This window comes from Tricharina praecox (assembly GCF_024521635.1).
Source record: "Tricharina praecox strain CBS 144465 chromosome Unknown BZA05scaffold_1, whole genome shotgun sequence".
NCBI lineage: Eukaryota > Fungi > Ascomycota > Pezizomycetes > Pezizales > Pyronemataceae > Tricharina > Tricharina praecox.
In genome coordinates this window covers 591,167-609,211 of record NW_026250403.1, presented here as the reverse complement: position 1 = coordinate 609,211, position 18,045 = coordinate 591,167, and the positions used below count along the sequence as shown (strand labels likewise).

The following is an 18,045-nucleotide window of genomic DNA, read 5'->3' as shown; positions in this document are numbered from 1 at the left end:
CACTTCCATTTTTCACTTCATTTTTCACCTTTCGGTGGGCAGAAAGTCTCTGATCCGCTGGTCAACGCTTCTGTCTGCAACGGTGCGCTGTTAGTCACAAGCCGGGTAGCCGGTACTTTCGTAAAGCTAACCATCCAGGCGGATGGGTAGGACTTGTTCCCCAAGCCGGAATCTCCGTCGGTCCTGTGCTCGGGTCTCGGAGTATCGGGTTTCCACATCGCGTACTCGTATAATTCCACAGCGGCTATCAACTGTGAGATATCGTTTTCGAGCATCTCTAGCATTCGCAGCATACTCTTTTCCCGCCCAGTGATCAATCGTGCAAGGAAAGGCGGATATGCAGTGATCTCAAGATGAGACGTTAACCGAAAAGACGACTTGCAACATCTGGCACGACCTTGAATGTTGGTGACGCCCGGCCATCATGCCTTTCATCGCCCACCTAGGCAGCCGTTTGGCGGATCAGGAGTTCCAAATCCCCGTTATCCGCGCAAAACTTGGATTTGGGGTGACCATCTCCGCCTGCGTTATCTTGCGTGACCCTGACGCAAAACAGGAAGATCCTCAATTTTAGATCCTCAGACTCACAGGTTGCAGCTGTGTCGCAAGTCGAAGCGCTAGTGTAGCCGCCAAGGCTCGCAACGTCACGATCACCAATGCTGTGGTGGAAGCGAAAGAATACTGGTATTTGGTCTGGAAGTCAGTTTCAGTCATGAGTGATGAGGTTGACGCAGAGTATGTACTAGACTCACCAGTGTTTTGTGGTCAAGGTATCTACATAAGTCTGGGGTGCAGGCTGACGAAAGTTAGAGTGCGTAACCGTCATCTGGTCGATGTAACCCACCTATCTTTGATATTAAAACTGTTAGTTGACTCAACTCTGGTGATTATCGATATGAAGCAAATGACTCGACTGGCTTTCGGTTCGGTACCCGAAATGCTTGGCCAGCATGACAGAAACCTGGTAGAAACCTCCCATGCAACACGGAGCAGCTTCCAGGGTCGACCGTAGGATGATCACCGCGCCGTAATAGAAAAGCCACAAAAGACGTTGCACCCCAGATAACATGACTCACCTAAAAATACGTACATTCATCATTTCGCACTCGGCGACTTATCCGCCTTGAGCGGTGGCTTCGCCTCGATCCAGTACGTGGTTCCAAAATGATATCTCCTCAACTTGACTACCCGCAGCCCGCTCTCGCTAACAATCGCTTCCACATCTCTGTTCCACCAACATCCCCAGGTATCCGCATGCTTCTCAGCAAACCGGTCCAGAATGCGATTCAGCCAGTCGTAATGGCTCTTTCCATGCTCCAAGAGTATGATGTTGCCGTCATCCTTGCAAACTTCACCTAGGTTGCGGAGAAGCTGGACGGGCGAGTGATGCGAGCATATTCCCATGCTCTGGATCACCGTGTCGAATTTATCGCTAGAAGGTGACGCTAACGGGGCGGCAGCATCCTGGATAGTGAAGTGTACGTTCTTGTACGTGGGATGGCGTTTGTGAAATGCCTTGCGAGCGATTTGCAGCATGGGCGCGCTGGTGTCGACCATGGTGAGGGACGTCACCTTCCTCCCGGAGAGTGGATACCACTTGATATTTCTGCCCGTTCCGGCGGAGGCCTCAAGGACATTGCCCTGGAGTCATGTATTAGCCTAGTTGTTTTGCAATGAAAGCATAGTAGAGTGGACACTCACGGTGGCCCGCTTTGCCATGCTCCTCCGAAGCAAAGGCATGCCCATGAAAAATTCACTGGTCCATATCTCTTTGTCATACTTCAACGCTATGTTGTTGTACACATGGCTGATATCCTCCTGCTCGTCCAGGGGTTTTGCATAAACTGGTTCCTTCGGAATACTTTTCGAGGTCGTGATAAAGACGTAGGCGCCATAGACGGCCAAGGCGTACAAGAAGGTGCCGCCTATGTATAGCGGTACTTTGCTGCGAGGTTTCGGCGGCAGTGGAGGCGGCGGAGGGAGGTTCACTTTCCGCGTAGACGCCGGCGGTGGAGGTCTGAAGGACGGCGGCAAATTTCTTATTAGCCCAAAATTCTCGAAAACAAAACGAAAACCGAGGATACACAAATTGGTCCCGAATAAGCAAAAATGCAATAGACGTTCTTGTGTGTGTTTGTGTGTGGGAAGGGATTGTGGGCATGAAGCTTGGGGAGGTGAAAAACCCTGCGCGATGCGAGTCACCAATGAGGCAGCCCTCCAACCAGAAGCAGAGCGCAAAATCCCACAATGGATCAAAAGATCTCTAATAACCGCGGAGAAAGTGCATCTGCAATGGCATCCACCAAAAGTGAAGAGCTCATCACCTCTCCGGGAGCGGGGGCAAGAGCACAAACGCCAGAAAGACGCGGGGGGAGGGGGTTGAGTTCAAGTAGAGGAACTTACCTCTTCACCAACGGTGCCTGCGTATTGACATACTGCACCGCGCTGTCTACACCAGCTGCTGCTGCTGCCGCTGCTGGCGCCTTTCTCGCCGGAAGAGCTGTCTTGCGGACTCCTTTGGCCATGGTGGAACTTTCACTGTAGTCAGTCCTCGACCAAGTGCCGTCAATGTGTGAGTGTGCGGAAGAACATCTTGTTGACGACCACTAACCAGCAGTTTCACTCGCCGCGGCAAGGAGAAGGAGGGGATGGGGAGTGGCTTTGAGAGCTATTGTCGGAGAAAACCACTTCTTTGTATTCGAACGATGACGAAAGGAGCACAGTAGAGAGACATGCGCCAGTACAAGCAACTGGTGTAGTAAGGAGGAGAGCTCTTTTCCATAGACGCAGCTGCAGTTCAGTTGCTGCTGGGGCAGCATGCGGCTCTTTTCTTTCTTTCTTTCTTTCTTTGCAGCGAGATGCACGCCCAGTCATCAGTTATTATTGGCTGCTAAGCTTAGATGGATCCCCTTTTTAGGAAGTGTTCTTATTTAGGTAACTTCTCAGTTGAGCCGCCGCTTCTCGTTAAGGTTGCCCCTCCACCCCACCAAGTGGCGGCATCAAACAGTCATTCAATAAAAGTCAAGGCTCAAGCGTGTAAAAGAATCATTCAACCCAGCAGCAACGGCGATATAACTTCACCTTCAACGCGCCTCACCCCACCTCCGCCACAAAACTTCTGTAATTCTGCCTGAAGTAACAGCAAAAACGGCAATAGCAGCCATGGACCCAGAATCTCCTACACTCGCCCCAGCAACGACCCTGCGCGATATCTTTCCTCTCGTCAAGAAGTCACACATCCTGAACTGTTCATATCCCAAATGGCACGCCACTTACCGCTCTCTGACACCAAAGACACGGATTATTCCGCTGACGCCCGAGTTTCTCGCCTACCTCCGCGCCGACGGAATCGTCCTTCCCGCCGACGAGGAGCAAATTACAACGCTCGACTCCGATTCAGAAGACGAGGACTCTTCCGGGGATGGCGAGAGCTGCCCCACTCTCAAGTTCCCCGAGCTACACCAGAAAATCAAAGCCACGATCGCGGAGCTGGGCGGGCGTGTATCTCCGAAGCTGAACTGGTCCTCGCCTAAAGACGCCACATTCATGACGGCGAATAACACGGCGGAGTGTCGGATGCCCGGCGAAATCTACCTCTTGTTCAAATCGAGCGACTACATCACTCACGACCTCGAGCACGCATTCGACGACTGTGTCGACGGCCCGAACTCCAAGGAGCAAATAACCACCGCGGATATCCCGTACTCGCTCGTCCTACGCAAATGGTTCCAGCTAAACCCGAGTATGGAGTTCCGATGCTTCGTGCGCGGCCGACGGCTGCTTGCCGTGACACAGCGGGAGCTGAACCACTTTGAGTTCCTGGAGCCGATGAAGCGCGAGCTGCTGTCGTGCATTCGGGAGTTCTTCAATGAAAACTTGAAGCACACCTTCCCCGACGACAGTTTTGTGTTCGACGTCTACATTCCCCTCACCGATCAGGAGGAGAGACGGAGAACGTGGCTCATCGATATCAACCCCTTCGCGCCGCGGACGGACCCGATCTTGTTTTCGTGGGTGGAGCTGCTGCAGTTGCCATATGGCGATGTGACGGACGGGAATGAGCTCAGACCGGTTGAGTTGAGGCTGGTAAATAAGGATGATCCCGAGGCATATTCGTTTGCATCGCCGCAGCATTCGGCGAGTAAGCTGCCACAGGAGGTGGTGCAGGCAGGATTGCAGGGTGATGAGGCCATATGGGAGTTTGCGGCGAAGTGGAGGGACATTATGGGGAAGATGGAAGATGAAGCTGAACTTTAAAAATCTGGAAGCGCAGCATAGATGGCGGTAGCACATGCTTTTGTCGATTGCTCTTTGCTGGTTCAAAGTCTGTAGGAAGACGATGCGGTGTAACTTAGAATTGATGTCTCTTGCAAATATGGCTTTGATATGTGGAATATATATATCTCTAGCCAGACGAAACTCACCGTGAAATGCAAGCAAGCTGTGGGCCAAACAAAACACCAAAACGCCCCACCACAAAATATACACGGATAACACCATTCCCATAGATAGTCAGATCAACTCAACATCGCCGGAAACCACAAATTCCCTCACTGCACTATACCTGACCACATACACATCATCCTTCGCGAGCTCAAATTCGGTATCCGTACCGGGAATGCGCACAACAGCATCTTGCACGTTCCGAACGACACGGCAGAACACGGCACTATCCATATCCGGTTCCTCGACCATCGAAATTCCTCCGGCGGTATCGTCGAGTCTCCGCAGCTGCTCGGGGAAGTTTCGGAGGAACGAGGACAGGTAGTGGTTGTTTAGTAATGCGAGGTGGGACTTGAGGTAGGATATCTCCGACGGCGCGAGTCTGGAGCGGACGGAGGCGTTCGAGAGGATGTGGAAGGAGTATTTGTCGATCTGCTCGGTTCCCCGCGGTGTTAGCAGGCAATAATTTTGCAATTGACCGTCCCCTGCGTGGTAGTGGGGTACCTTGTGCATCCGTATCCTCAAATACGCGCGGACAAGATACTTGACCCTCTCGAGCTCCGTCTGTATCAGGATGAGTCTGAAGTTCGAAGTAGGATCAAGGTTTCCGGTTTCAGTTTCGACCAATTCGATCTGCTGCCGGATCCGTTCCGTAAGCCGCTCCACGAGCGCCGCCTGGAACGGCATTATCTCGGGCGCTGTCCGCTCGGCGACCCAGGCTGTGGTCAGGTTTTGGATGTCTTTCGATGCATCGCGAGCTGCGCCGCCAGCATCGAATTCTTGCAAGATGTCGTCGATATCCATTGCTGACATTTTGGGCTAGATGACTGAGAACGTGAGTGGAAAGGTGCAGGAGACGTGCCGGTGGTGTTAGCCGTGTCGGATTGTTAGCGGTGATGGCTGATTGGTGAACGGCCTAATAGACGTGTGTAACAACGCGGGATGGGAGATCCGCATCGCTTACATAGTGGGTGTGTCGTCATGTCTTCTCGTTGCTTGATTTGGGCGAACTCAAACTCTTTATCATCACAACATCCGTCCTTCCAAGTAAACAAACAAACGACTGCCACCACACAACTTGCTCCTCCGTCTACCGTATAGCGAGCAGCCTTTTGAACCAGAGTGCGAGATTTTTAACAACCCACTTCACCATGAAACTCTACGCGCTCTCCGCCGCGATACTGCTCACCTATCCCGCAGCCTCGCATGGGCTCCAGCTTCCTTTCAAACTTCCTCCCAAAGTCTCCGAGCTCAAGTCGGCAATATCCTCCTACAGCGAACAGATCCCGTCGATCGCCTCACTCCGCGATCGTCTCGAACTCCCTCAATTCCTCAAAAACCTTGCGGACCCCATCGCCGCCTCTCCCGTCCTGTCTCTTCACCGCCATCTCGTCGAGATCCCATCCGTCACCGGCTCCGAGGGCGCCGTAGCAGCATGGCTAGCCGAGTACCTGACCACGCAAAACTTCACGGTCGAGACACAGGCGGTGTCCGGATACGCGGGCGATCGCATGAACGTATTCGCATACCTGGGCAAGAACCGGACGACGCACACACTCGTCACGAGCCACATCGACACCGTGCCGCCGTTTATTCCGTACAAGGCCGCTAGCAGCACCATCTACGGGCGCGGCAGCAATGATGCGAAGGGCTCCGTGGCGTCGCAGATCATCGCGGTCGAGGAGTTGATCCGCGACGGTGTGCTCTCAGAGGGCGACATATCGCTGCTGTATGTTGTCGGCGAGGAATTCTCCGGCGACGGAATGAAGACCGCGAATCATCTCGGCGTCTCTTGGCAAGCGGTCATCTTCGGCGAGCCGACGGAAAATAAGCTCGCGGTCGGACACAAGGGGATCTTGTTGTTCTCGGTTGAGTCCGTGGGTAAAGCGTCGCATTCGGGATACCCCCATCTCGGCATCAACGCAAACTCGCATCTCGTCCAAGCACTTGCACGATTGGATTCACTGCAGTTGCCCGGAAGCGATCTACTCGGCGAATCGACGCTGAATATTGGCCGGATCGAGGGTGGTGTGGCGTCGAATGTCATTCCTGCGTCTGCGCGTGCCGATATCGCTGTTCGTGTAGCAGGCGATTTTGACGAGACCGTGGCGATGATTAAAGATACGGTCAGGGGCATCGAGGGTGTCGAGCTGAAGTTTATGGATGTTGGGTATGGTCCCGTCGAGCTGGATCATGACGTCGAGGGCTTTGAGCATATCGTCTGTTCGTACGGAACCGACGTGCCAAATCTCAAGGGAGAGCACAAGAAGTATCTCTACGGACCTGGCTCGTGAGTTCTTCTGTCTTCCGTCTGAGCTCCCTAACGACTAACATCGACGCGTATTAGGATTCTCACTGCGCATGGCGACAACGAATATGTCCTCAAGTCCGACCTCTTCGACGCCGTCAACGGCTACAAGAAGCTGATCAAGGAGTCTCTGTGGCCCACCAAGCGCGTTCCCGACATCATCGAAGGAGTGGGATTGTTCGACCAGGAGATTCCTACTCCCGCGGAACCTGAAATCACCACTACGGCGCTGAGCAAGATTGTCGATAAGGTCGAGTCGCTTGGAATTCACTTGCCTAGGAAGGAGGAGGATGAGTTATAAGGTGGATGATGGCGTGACGCGTAATACGATGATTTTGATGATTGAAATGGCTTGTTTTGCGCATTTTCTATTGCTTTATGGATGGCCTTTTTTTATTTATTGCGCGGTGGAGTTTAGCTGGGCTTTACTTTCGAATTGATTCACATGCTTCGTACTCGTACTGAATGTTGTACGTGAATCATCATTTGCATACTTTACAATTAAATCAAGCTCAATGGGACACGATTAAGCCAAATAGCCAGCAGCATAACAAATTTCCAAGTCTCGGCTTATTCAGACGTCCCAGACCCAGAACCCCCAAACCTGCTCGCAGCCAAAGCCTTAAGCATAGTCATAGTCTTCTCCTCCTTCTCCTTCATTCCCTGCACGCGCTCCTCCCTCTCGGCAATCCTCGCCTTCAGCAACTGCTCCCGTCTAATCTCGCGCTCATTCTTCTTCCTCTCCAGCGCCGCCTTCTTCTGCGCAAAGCTCTCACCGCCAGTGCTCGCTCCGAGGAGGGTGCTCTCGTCGACCTCGCCACCAGGCGATGGATCGCGAAACCCCCGCATCTTCTCATTGACCTCCCGCTTCTTCTCGAGCTGCCGCTCCCGCGTCCCCGGCTCCGCCCGGGGAACAAGCTCGTCTAACGCCTCTTTCTGCGCCCGCCGATCGAGTCGTCGCGCATGTGCGCCGTCAGCCCGCGCGTACGCTTGATCTTCCGTTTCTAGCTCGCGCTGTAAAGATAGGTCCTGCGTCTTGGGTGGGGCAGGGCCGTGTTTGCGCGCGCCGCCGGTCTGCGCGTCCTGTGGCAGCGCGGGGCCGAAATCGTCATCGGAGGAGGATGAGGAGTCGGGGGAGGCGTGGCGGACACGTTTTGTGGTGGGCTCGGTGGAGGCGCTGGCGCTGGCGGCGGTGGCTGTAGTGGTAGTAGCGCTGGGACCGTCACGCTGCGCGGATACAACGCGCTCGTACCATCCCCGTGCTAGTTCGCCGCGATTGCTGATCATTAGCCCCCCAGACTCCCAGACTCCCGGTTGTGAGCGTGGCGGTGGTAGAGGTAGCTTACAAGTGTGACACGAAGCTCTTGAACCTCCCCTTCGCCTCGCGGTCGGTGAGTGTGTGCAGCTCGATGTTCTTCTGCACTTCCAGGTAGGACGCGAATATGTTCGAGAGGAGCGTGAAGTTGCGTGCTGAGATGGGCGCCGCGTTGAGTGGGAGCACGACGGCCGGGGAGCGCGTGCGCTTCTTGCGGTGCGTGGCGTGGTGGTGGTGGTGGTGGTGTCGTCGCCGTGACGGTGAGGTCCCGGGCGAGGCGGAGCGGTGGCGTCGGGGTTCTTCGCGGTTGTCGTCGGCTTCGCCGCGGCGAGAGCGGTGCGGGCGGTGCGTGGTGTCGCGGGATGTCATGATTTGGGCTGTTGTAGTGTTCAATTGCAGGAACAGGGAAAGAAAGAGGAAGAAGCTTCGTGGGAACAGAGTAGATGGTGGAAGACAGCTCGAAGCTTACCTTAATACGTCGATTACCCGGATGCACTAACACTTTCGCCTACACAGCTCGCACCCCAGCTCTTCCAAGCCCGCATCACCGCATCACCGCAGCTCCCCACACACACCCACACACAATGGCCACACCACCCACCGCCCCGCAAAAGGGCCACTCGCGAACAATTTCCACAGACGAGCGCCGGGGTTTGTTGGTACTTTGACATGAGCATCACCCTTGTCCCCCGCTAACTCACTCACGCAGTGCTCGTCCCCCGGCGCCGCACCAAAGGCCCACTAGACTTCGACGACCTCCCATCGGCCTCCGCCAGCACCCCCACATCCTCCAACCCCGCCTTACCTCCCGCCGCCACCACCCCACCCCCGCCCACCCTCCAAGACAAGGACCTTTCCTTCCTGCTACAACCCACGAACTTCCACCCCCTCCCGACCAGTTCCCTCCTCCCGCCCTTCCTGTCCCTCCCGGCGCCCCCCACCGCCACCCCCACCGCCCTCCTCTCAACGCTACACTTCCGCGCAGCAGCCATCGCCTCCGCCGCAGCGCTCACCTCGTCCCCCCCGCCCCCATCCAACCAGCAAATCCTCACACTATGGTACACGCGCCTCCTGAGCCTATGCCTGTGCCACCAATCCACGCTCGCAGCACAAGAGCTCTCCGCCTTCCGCGACGTCACCGCGCCCTTCTATCTCGACGCGGACACGGGACGCAGCATTCTCCCGTGGGAGCTGCGCGTTCTCGCTGTCGCACTCGGCGAGCGCTCCGATCCCCGCCGCGCAATCGGCGCGTACTACGAGCTGGCGGGTGAGTGCCGCTCTTGCGCGGCGGATGCAGCGCTGGCGGTAGAAGAGCGCCGGCTGTGGCGCGCGAGGCTACAAGACCTCGGCGTCAGAGTTGCGAATGCGCTCGTCGCGCTGGGGGATCTGGCGGCTGCGGTGCGGCACCTGAAGGGCTTGAGGGGGAAGGGGGAAGGCATACTGCCGCTGTTGATGGTGCGCGTGGGAATGCTAGAGGAGGCGCGGGAGCTGGCCGGAGACGATGAGGTGCTTGAGGCGCTGCTGAGAATGGCGGATGGTGAGTGGGAGGCGGCCGCGGAGGTGTGGAAAAGGCTGCCGAAAGATGAGGTTACAGTCTGTAATGCTGCTGTTTGTGAGCTGTATCTCGCTAGGCTGGATAATGTGCGTCCTTTACCCCCCACCCCCCACTAGGAAGGGCGAGTGAGAACTGACGCGAATTGAAATGCCAACAGGCGAGAGCAATGCTTGAGGGCTTGCTAGACGAGGGAACGGTGTTCTCGGGGCTGATCTTTAATCTCGCGACGGTTTTTGAGCTGTGCGGTGACTCGGCAAAACAGTTGAAGCTGGGCCTGGCAGAGAAGGTCGCCGGCATGGGCAGGGAGTTTACTAATCCGTCGTTTAAGATGTGAGAGATGTGAGAGGGGATGGGAATTGGTCACGTTTTATGGGAAGGAATTGGGGACTTGGATACACTGTGCAGAAGCAGTCGCTCGATATGGGAGCAAAGTGCCCTGTTATCAGCTTCATACGGGTTGGACTTGGCATGTAGAGAACCATCCTCATAGACGAATGCCATTCATTTACTTCACGTACACAGCCGCCGCAGTAAGTATGGGCGATCGTCTCAACTGTATGAACCTAAGTAGGTAGGTAGCTATCCGTGACCATAGCTATCGCCATCATCAACATCCACCCACAAGTCCCAAGTGCCAGCAAGCAAGCTTCACACACGACAGCAGAGAACGACAGTACAGTTCAGAAAACAAAGCGAACGAAAGTGGTAACAACGCGTGCAACAAATCAGCCACCCAGCACTGAGACAGGGCTCACAGAGAGAGAGAACTTGCATCTTCAACACAACAGAACGAATAGGTGGGTAGAACAGAAAACTAAACTCCGTAATTGTAAAAGCCCACAAGTGCTCAAGACAAGAAACCCGGCTATCCCTCCTTAACCACCCTCTCGGCCACACCCTCTTCAGCAGCGGCCTCGGGATCGAGCTGCGTATCCTTCTTGGGAACGGGCTCAGGCTCGGTAGGAGTAGGCTCTTTGGGTTCCACCTCGGCCATGCTCTGCGCGGCCGCGTCCTCGGAGTGCTCGCCGGTAGGGATCAGAGTGGGGTTTCCCTCCGAGGCAGCGGTGGGCTTGTCGGCTTCTTCTTCTTCTTTGGCCGACCCAGACGCATGCTCCACTTCTGCGATGGTTTGCTCTCCGGTTCCGGTGACGCCGGGAAGGGTAGTAGTGGTTGTAACAGCAGGAGCAACAACCTTCTCCTCCTCATTCTTGTCCTCCTTCTTGTCCTCCTTCTCGACAGGCTCGGATTCAGTAGCAGGTGTATGATCGTCGTCCATTTCCACAGCGGGAGCATCGGCTTCAGAGACCGGAGCTTCTATCTCCTTCTCCTCCATCTTCTCCGTCACCTTCTCCTTCTCCTCCGAGACGGGATTAACAATCACCGCGTCCAACTCCTGATCCAGCGTGAAAACGGTCCAAACACCCACAAACTCACAACCCTTTGCCGCCGGCTCATCGACAACCGGCTTCTCCTCCTTGGTGGGCAACTTCCTTCCCCTCGGTCCCCGAGCTCTCGACTTCCTCACATCGGTGAGGGGCTCTTCCTTAGGGGGCTCCTCATCCTCCTTCTTCTCCTTCTTCGGCGGCGCGCCTGGTCCGAGCTTAAGACGCGACTCCAGATCGCCCAGGCCGGCCTTCAGCGCAGCGATCTTCCCACCGGTGCGCGGAGGAACCGGGGGCTTCGGTTTTGGCTCGGGGGCTTCGTCGGGTTGGGCTCGGACAAAGCCGGTGAGCTTGCCGATGGGACGGGCGGGGATGCTGGGCTTGGGCCTGTCGGGGATACCCGGCGGTGCCTTCTTTTCGGTCGGGGAATGGGTCGCGGGGGGCTCGGGCTGCTCGTGGATTGTGGCTGGGAGCCGCTTCTCGCGATGGGGACGGGCAGGCACCGAGGGTCTCGAGGGAACGATGGGCTTGGTGGAAGTGGCGGAGCCTTCGATGGGTGCGCTGGTGGTAGGACGAGCGGCGGAGTTTGATGGATCGGATACCACAGCACTGATGTTTCCCGTGGTGGCTCTCTCCTTGTCCGGAATCGGGCTGGGCTCGATCTCCTCCTGGAGGTCGAGCGATGGAGGGACGTCTTCCCAGATGTCGTTGCTGGGGAACTTTTTCCTCTCCACACGTCTCCTGTTGCTCGAGTTCTCGGGCGCCGTGTCTTCTTGGCCGACGTGCTTGTGCAGACGGCGGAGCCTCTCATCCTCGGGCAGGTCTTTCAGGTCCAGACGGTAATCGGTATCCTTCCTTGCGGCCTCCTTTTCCTTGCGTTCATACTCCTGCTCGTCTCCAGGCTCGTAGTGCTCGTGGGGCTGACCACGGACGTACTGCTGTTTCGGTTCTGAGCTCTTTCTGCGGGCCATCTCCTCTTGATCGAAGTCCTCAACCGGCTCCGCATCTCCCGGAGGAGGGCTCTGAACGGTAGCCTCGAGCTGTGCGTGTTCCGGCGCCTCCTCCCAGACGTCGCGGGAAGGGAAACGCTGTTCGCTCATACCGGGACGCTTCAACTTCTCGACGAGCTGGCTCTTGAGGGCCTCCTCCGCCTCTTCATCCGAATCGGGGAAGAGCGGCTTAGCATTCTCGTCGGCGGGGGAGAGCTCCTCGTAAGGCGTACGCATGGAATCCCTCGACTCGAGGCCACTCCTATACCTGGTGTTGAGCTCGAGAGTAGCACCTTCGACGTCGCCATGACCCATCGAACTGGCAGGCCTACTCCGGGGGTGTCTGGGGGTGTAGCTAGGGGTGTAGACAGCGGCCTGCATGTACTGGCCATCCTGTCTCTTGAGGACTTCATCCTCAGCCAGGATCGAGTAGTGGTCGCGTTCCTCGTCCTCATCTTCGTGGTGGGACTGGGCGCGGGAAACCGCCTCGGAGTTGCCGCGACGGAGGTAGCCAGGGCCATGGGCGGGATCCTCGACATGGATGACGTTGCCTTCGTCATCGGTTGTGTGCCCATGGTCCATGACGTCCGCCGATGGAACCCGTGCCGAATCCCGCGTGTGAACCGGGGACTGCGATCGGGACTGCACTCGGGACTGCGACCGGGAAAGAACTTTGGCGTAGTGGTCACTGGCGAGATAGGCAAGCTCCTCGTCGGGCACTCCATGCTCCGATTCGACCACACCAACACCCGGGGATGAGGAGTGAGCCACTGTCGCATTGAGATCCACAGAGCTCATGCCTAGATATTCATGAGTCTCCGGAGCCCCTCAAGGTGGGGGTAAAAAAAAAGAAAGGAAAGAAAACCGAAGAGAAGGAAAGGAGAGGAAATGAACGGAACGGAAAGGAATGGAAAGGAAAAGGGGTGGAAAGGGCAGAGGGGGTCGGGAACAGCATACTGTACGGCGTTTCTCTCCTCTTAGAACCGTAGGCACCCTCATCCATCTCCCATTCCTCGCGATAGACATGCTTCTTCTTTCCACCGCTCGGCGTAGCGCTAGGGGTGGGAGCCTGGACGTCTCCGGCGTTGGGGTACATGGGGACCCTACGACCGATCTGAGGGATTCCCTCGAGCTCGGAGGGGGTTTTTGAGGAAGAGATGGGCGTGGCGGAGGCGGTGATTGTAGCAGCATTGCGTTCACTGTCGGTCTTGGGGACCGGTGCGGGACGGTGCTGGACGGCGACGGGAGCGTAGAGCTCGGTAGAGGAGCCTATCGTTTTAGGCTCCGGTTCCGTCGGACCAGGCGACGGCGACGGCGACGGAAGGCCATTCTCGGAAGCTTCTGTCGGCAAGCCAGCTGCGGCGGCTGTGGCTGCCGCTGCCGCCGGACGTACGGGGCGAGGCGGGATGGCGGGTGTATTCGTCGACGAGCCAGCAGCAGGCACGGAAACCCGTGCGGGACGGGGTGGAATCGACGGCGGAGCTTGTGATGCCATAGTGCCGCAATGTATTATGGACGGAAACAGCAAATGCGGGGAGTGGATGAGATGCGGGGGAGGAGAGAGATGGATATGTAGAATGGGAGACTGTCGGATGGTGTTTCGATGACACAAAGGCAGAAGCACCAATAAGCTCGAGCTCGGGGGGAGGTTTGTAAAAAATGGCGGGGGGGGGGGGGGGGGGGGGGCGAGGGGGGCAGGAGATATAAAGCACGCACAGGCCACAGCCAGCGTACCTCACATGGAGGATACCGGTAATACTATGTACACATGTAGATACGACGTCCCCCTCCCCCCTCCCGCCCACATGTAGCAACTGCTTCCTTACTTGGAGTAGAGTATATGCTTCCTCCTGTAACCACCACGCAAAATCCACTAACAGGTACAGCACAATCTAGGAACTCGACCTTACCTACTCCGCCCTTCCACTTGCATTCCTATGTAACTACCACGGCGACACTTGCCAGCTGGTGGAAGCAGGAGTTCTGCACACAGCAGAAGCACGGGGGGAGCTGTTAGTTATGACGATACCATACGATGCCGGCCAAGCAGCAAGCAAGCAAGCACGTAACGACCACTCCAAGCAAGCAAGCAAGTCATGGGAACGCCGGCCGGTGGCCAGCCATCGGGGCGCAACATTCACAGCATTCACACTTTCACAGCGGCAAAGAAAAAAATGCTGAATTTAGCACGCAGTAAGTCACGACGGCGGGGTGGGGAAAGGAAGGAAGGCAATCTCTGTGGAAGCCCCATTTCTGTCGACGGCGATTCGATGCCTGCTTGCTTGTTGTTGCTTGCTTTTGGCCCATCCCTCGTTCGATCCGAGACTTGACCTTGCCTTGTAGGGGGATGACGTTCCTCGCCTCGCCTCGCCGCGTTCTTTCTTTCTTTCTTTCTTTCTTCTTCCGTGTTACGATCGTCGCTATGGCATGTAGAGTAACATCACCGCCGCGGCCGTTGGTTGGCTGGTTGGTGTCTCGAGAGAGGGACGTTTCTCTGGCTTTGCAGGTAAGGTCCGCAGCATAATTACCATCAGAGACAGCCGTGGAAGAGTGCAAGAGCGAAAAAGCTTTCCGTGCGTTGAGCTGCGGGGTCGTCAATCAATTCATGGAACTCACACATAGATGAGTGTTCAGATTGACCCCGCAATCGGTCAATCCACCTCCATCTGTGTAGATACAACAATCTACAACTAGTATATCTCTGTCGGGCTGTCTATGATGCCTACCATGGCCACTCTATCAAACGAAATCGAATAGTGATTACCATCCAACACCACCACCAGCACAACCATCACCACCGCCCCTCCGTCTCGTCCTCTGCAGGAACGTGCGCAGTAACTACGGGCAGCTGCGAGCCCCGTCCGTCCATTCCCCAGCCCGACTGTCGAGTGTCGACATCGCGAGGAAATCGCTCAAAAACGCAAGCAGTGGCCCCCTGCAACGGTCCCCTGTGCCACCCACATCCTCCCTCCCCCACCTCCTCCCCCTCGCACCTATGTATGTGTAGAGCACGAAGGTACATACCAACATGCCAGGCTCCAGCCAACTGCCCCGCCATCTCGCGATCCCCGCATCCACAGTCCACCGCATTACGATGATCCATCGCGTAAACAGCTGGCAGTCATTGGCCCGGCTTTGGGTTTGCCTTTGCCTGCGGGAAACGGTCCTCTACTACCGGTATGTAGGTGTACGCCACTATGTATAGGCGGTGTATAGGTTATGCTGTCGGACTCGGACTTCAACCCTCCGTGCCTGCCTGCCTCCGCGTCTGCCTCCGCCCAGAGGCCAGAGAAGAGTCTGGAAGCCTGGAAGCCTGAGGGACGGACCGCTTGGACCCATCGCGGACTGGCGATAGGAAGATCTTGGTATTGAGAGACCCTCGACGGGTATGAATGTACGGGCAACTGATGAGACCTATACAATTGGCCAAAAGCAACAAGAAAGAAGAGCAGCCTGTAAACTCCAGACCGAACAACCTCAAAGTATCGTATCTCTGCGATGTTGATAACAATGTCTGCGACGGTGGATAATGTCTGATGTGTTGAACAAGAGACCGACCGACTACTCTACTCACCTACTGTGTAGTGAAGAGGAGGGTAAAAAAATACGCTTTGTGACCGTACCGACACGGAAAAAAGCGTATCGATACGGTGAAAATACGTATTTTGACTGTATTTATACGCTATTTGACCGTCCCGAGACGCCAAAAAGCGTATTTTTTACCCCCCCTTCACTATACAGTACCTAGACGAATATAAAACCGGCATCAGAGAACATTTCAACGTTGAGTTAAGGCGACCGCGAAGGGTCTGCCCGCCATCACACCTTTGTCCGCAGTATGTAGCTGCCGTATGTAACTGTGTATGCACATATGATACCTACCAACGTGCCCCAGAAGCGAAGAGACATGTGCGAACAAAACGTGCCCACACTGCACAGATATCTACGGTATCTACGGGAGAGAACATTCTCCCGACTCCGGCCCCGGCGGCGCATGGCGGTGGGCTTTACATACCGGTATATCTACCATGATACCTAGTAACACTGAGCTTCCGTTCCGCATCGCCTCTGCTCTGCACGCATGGGCGATTCCCACTCGCCCTGTCCGTACCGTATGTATATATGAGTCGCCTGCCACTACCATGCAGGCAGCAGCCTTATGGGCTCCGAGACCCCAAGAGCGGGCCATCTCGAATGCATCATCCATAATAACACCGTCATTTTCTGCTTGTCAACTTCCGGGGCATGTCATAACAGCTTCTTATGTAGGGGAAGAATGCAACACCTACTGCAAAGGAAAAACGAGACATGGAAAACAGACAAGCCAAGAGCTATAAAAACAAAAAAAAAACAGACAAGCCACAGAAACAGACAAGCCACAGAAACAGACAAGCCACAGAAACAGAGCATAGCAAACCCGGAAAGAACCCCAATAAACATTGCCGCCGGCCCACCACGAAGGAAGGCTCTTGAAAATGTAGGTACCTACAGCAACAGCAACGGACAGAAAGGAAGACAAACCGAAATGGAGCAAAAAACACCCGGCATTACAGGTAGGTAGCCCATCATCACATACGGCATCAGACATGTCCATTGCCCTTCGCACGCTCTTCCGAAAGTCCGGTTTGCCGCAATCGCACAAGAAAGTACTCCCCAAGTCTCCAGTCGCAACTTCAAAGTTCACACACACACACAAGACGCATCGCATACATGAAAAGCATAGCATAGGTAACCGTTACTTCCGTCAGTCAAGTCGGCCAGGCAGGCGCACGGCAACCCCTCCCCTCCACGCACCAGGATCGCCGTCACCGCCTCGCACCGCCTTACCGCCGCTGTCTAAACTAAACGATCATCTGAGCGACACCTTGGCCACCTAGGGTCTTGCTTCCGACGAACTGCTGGCCCTTGATGGCCGCGAGGGCATAGAACATTCCGGCGAGCATGAGCAGGATCGCGGCAGCGATCAGACTCGTGGCCTGCACGATGCAGCTCAACCACTGCACGAGCGAGGCGACGCCGTAGAAGGCGGCTCTTCCCCACAGAGAGTGGAACTTGCGCATGAACGTGTCGAACTTCGGCGATGTCGGGCAGATGCGCAGCAGGAACGGGATCTCGAGGAAGATAAGGACTAGGCCGGTGATGCTGTTCCGTGTCAGATCTACATACGCATACACACACACACAGTGCCCGCCGGAGGGGAGAGTCCTTACAGGCAGATGACCGAGAAGATGATGATCAGGTTGAGGTGGAAGATGTTGGCAATGCCGACTGCAACGCACAGGATGATGGCGATGATACCGGTCCTGTATCCGGCCGGGAATCAGCCAACTGCTCTCAAGCCCACACTCCACCGACCGCTGTGACTCCATTGCTCCGCTCACCATTGACCGTATATACCTATGGGGATCACGTTAGCACCTGACCCTCGACTTGAAACAGCCGCAGCCCCCCCTCCCCCGCAAGCCGCTCAGCTGAAGATCCGACTCGACTCGACTACTCACTGAAATTCCTCGTCTTCATCTCGGACCCGATGCTGTCCATGATCCCCATCTTTGCGTGTTTGTATCGAGGAAGGTTTTCGTGTGGTTGTGGTTACGGTTCGTAGCGGAAAGGATTTGTTGCGAATCCGATGGGTTTATTTTGGTGTGTGTGTGTGTGTGTATGTGTGTGGTTGACAGGCGGCGGGACGGGGCGATCAGCGCAGCGCAGGCGAGGAGGGGGTGGGAAGGAGGAGGTGGTCGTTTAGAAAGTCGTGCGAGCTTGCTAGAGGTAGGAAAGCAGTTGAAGTGTAAGCCTCGAGAAGAAGAGTTCGTCGACCAGTGTCGTGGAGAAGGGAGAGGGATCGGATAGTTACCCAGTAAAGCACTCAGACTAAGCTCGACCCTTTGACGGAAACCAAAAGAGAACACAGATGTCAGATTCCAAGAGGCTTGGCGTGACGCGTTTGAGGTTTGGTGTTACGGAACAAAGGCCTGACGCCGCGAGTCGGACGATGCTGAGCCACTTGTCCTGCCAATTCAACGGTTGGCGAGCCTTCTTCGCCGCGGCGAAAA

At 55.8% G+C, this 18,045-nt stretch overlaps 8 protein-coding genes across 8 annotated transcripts; 3 read left to right on the top strand and 5 right to left on the bottom strand.

Annotated features, from left to right (window-relative positions):
- Window positions 1–659: 659 nt before the first annotated feature.
- On the bottom strand, window positions 660–2,804 carry BZA05DRAFT_381436 (ubiquinone/menaquinone biosynthesis-related protein). Its single transcript, XM_051482012.1, has 6 exons — window positions 2,612–2,804; window positions 2,404–2,532; window positions 1,702–2,017; window positions 1,077–1,641; window positions 753–796; window positions 660–681 (listed from the first exon to the last, which is right to left on the bottom strand). The coding sequence occupies exons 2-4, from the start codon at window positions 2,523–2,525 to the stop codon at window positions 1,096–1,098; spliced, it is 984 nt and encodes a 327-aa protein (XP_051344102.1). The 5' UTR covers window positions 2,526–2,532; window positions 2,612–2,804; the 3' UTR covers window positions 660–681; window positions 753–796; window positions 1,077–1,095.
- A 148-nt stretch (window positions 2,805–2,952) lies between these two features.
- On the top strand, window positions 2,953–4,387 carry BZA05DRAFT_381430 (cell cycle control protein Cdc123). Its single transcript, XM_051482011.1, has one exon. The coding sequence runs from the start codon at window positions 3,163–3,165 to the stop codon at window positions 4,255–4,257; it is 1,095 nt and encodes a 364-aa protein (XP_051344101.1). The 5' UTR covers window positions 2,953–3,162; the 3' UTR covers window positions 4,258–4,387.
- On the bottom strand, window positions 4,388–5,451 carry BZA05DRAFT_345671 (uncharacterized protein). Its single transcript, XM_051481177.1, has 2 exons — window positions 4,948–5,451; window positions 4,388–4,875 (listed from the first exon to the last, which is right to left on the bottom strand). The coding sequence occupies exons 1-2, from the start codon at window positions 5,254–5,256 to the stop codon at window positions 4,513–4,515; spliced, it is 672 nt and encodes a 223-aa protein (XP_051344100.1). The 5' UTR covers window positions 5,257–5,451; the 3' UTR covers window positions 4,388–4,512.
- Window position 5,452: 1 nt separating this feature from the next.
- On the top strand, window positions 5,453–7,211 carry BZA05DRAFT_365825 (uncharacterized protein). Its single transcript, XM_051481516.1, has 2 exons — window positions 5,453–6,733; window positions 6,791–7,211. The coding sequence occupies exons 1-2, from the start codon at window positions 5,595–5,597 to the stop codon at window positions 7,050–7,052; spliced, it is 1,401 nt and encodes a 466-aa protein (XP_051344099.1). The 5' UTR covers window positions 5,453–5,594; the 3' UTR covers window positions 7,053–7,211.
- Window position 7,212: 1 nt separating this feature from the next.
- BZA05DRAFT_381426 (uncharacterized protein) lies at window positions 7,213–8,323 on the bottom strand. The gene has a single exon (XM_051482010.1). It carries the CDS (start codon window positions 8,036–8,038, stop codon window positions 7,322–7,324), a length of 717 nt encoding a protein of 238 aa, XP_051344098.1. The 5' UTR covers window positions 8,039–8,323; the 3' UTR covers window positions 7,213–7,321.
- A 222-nt stretch (window positions 8,324–8,545) lies between these two features.
- On the top strand, window positions 8,546–10,126 carry BZA05DRAFT_427898 (uncharacterized protein). The gene is made up of 3 exons (XM_051486078.1): window positions 8,546–8,717; window positions 8,776–9,707; window positions 9,779–10,126. The coding sequence occupies exons 1-3, from the start codon at window positions 8,651–8,653 to the stop codon at window positions 9,953–9,955; spliced, it is 1,176 nt and encodes a 391-aa protein (XP_051344097.1). The 5' UTR covers window positions 8,546–8,650; the 3' UTR covers window positions 9,956–10,126.
- On the bottom strand, window positions 10,127–13,655 carry BZA05DRAFT_381418 (uncharacterized protein). The gene is made up of 2 exons (XM_051482009.1): window positions 12,950–13,655; window positions 10,127–12,792 (listed from the first exon to the last, which is right to left on the bottom strand). The coding sequence occupies exons 1-2, from the start codon at window positions 13,485–13,487 to the stop codon at window positions 10,487–10,489; spliced, it is 2,844 nt and encodes a 947-aa protein (XP_051344096.1). The 5' UTR covers window positions 13,488–13,655; the 3' UTR covers window positions 10,127–10,486.
- A 2,926-nt stretch (window positions 13,656–16,581) lies between these two features.
- On the bottom strand, window positions 16,582–17,677 carry BZA05DRAFT_5465 (uncharacterized protein). Its single transcript, XM_051488410.1, has 4 exons — window positions 17,494–17,677; window positions 17,374–17,389; window positions 17,203–17,295; window positions 16,582–17,134 (listed from the first exon to the last, which is right to left on the bottom strand). Exons 1-4 carry the CDS (start codon window positions 17,540–17,542, stop codon window positions 16,834–16,836), a joined length of 459 nt encoding a protein of 152 aa, XP_051344095.1. The 5' UTR covers window positions 17,543–17,677; the 3' UTR covers window positions 16,582–16,833.
- Between the last annotated feature and the right edge of the window lie 368 nt (window positions 17,678–18,045).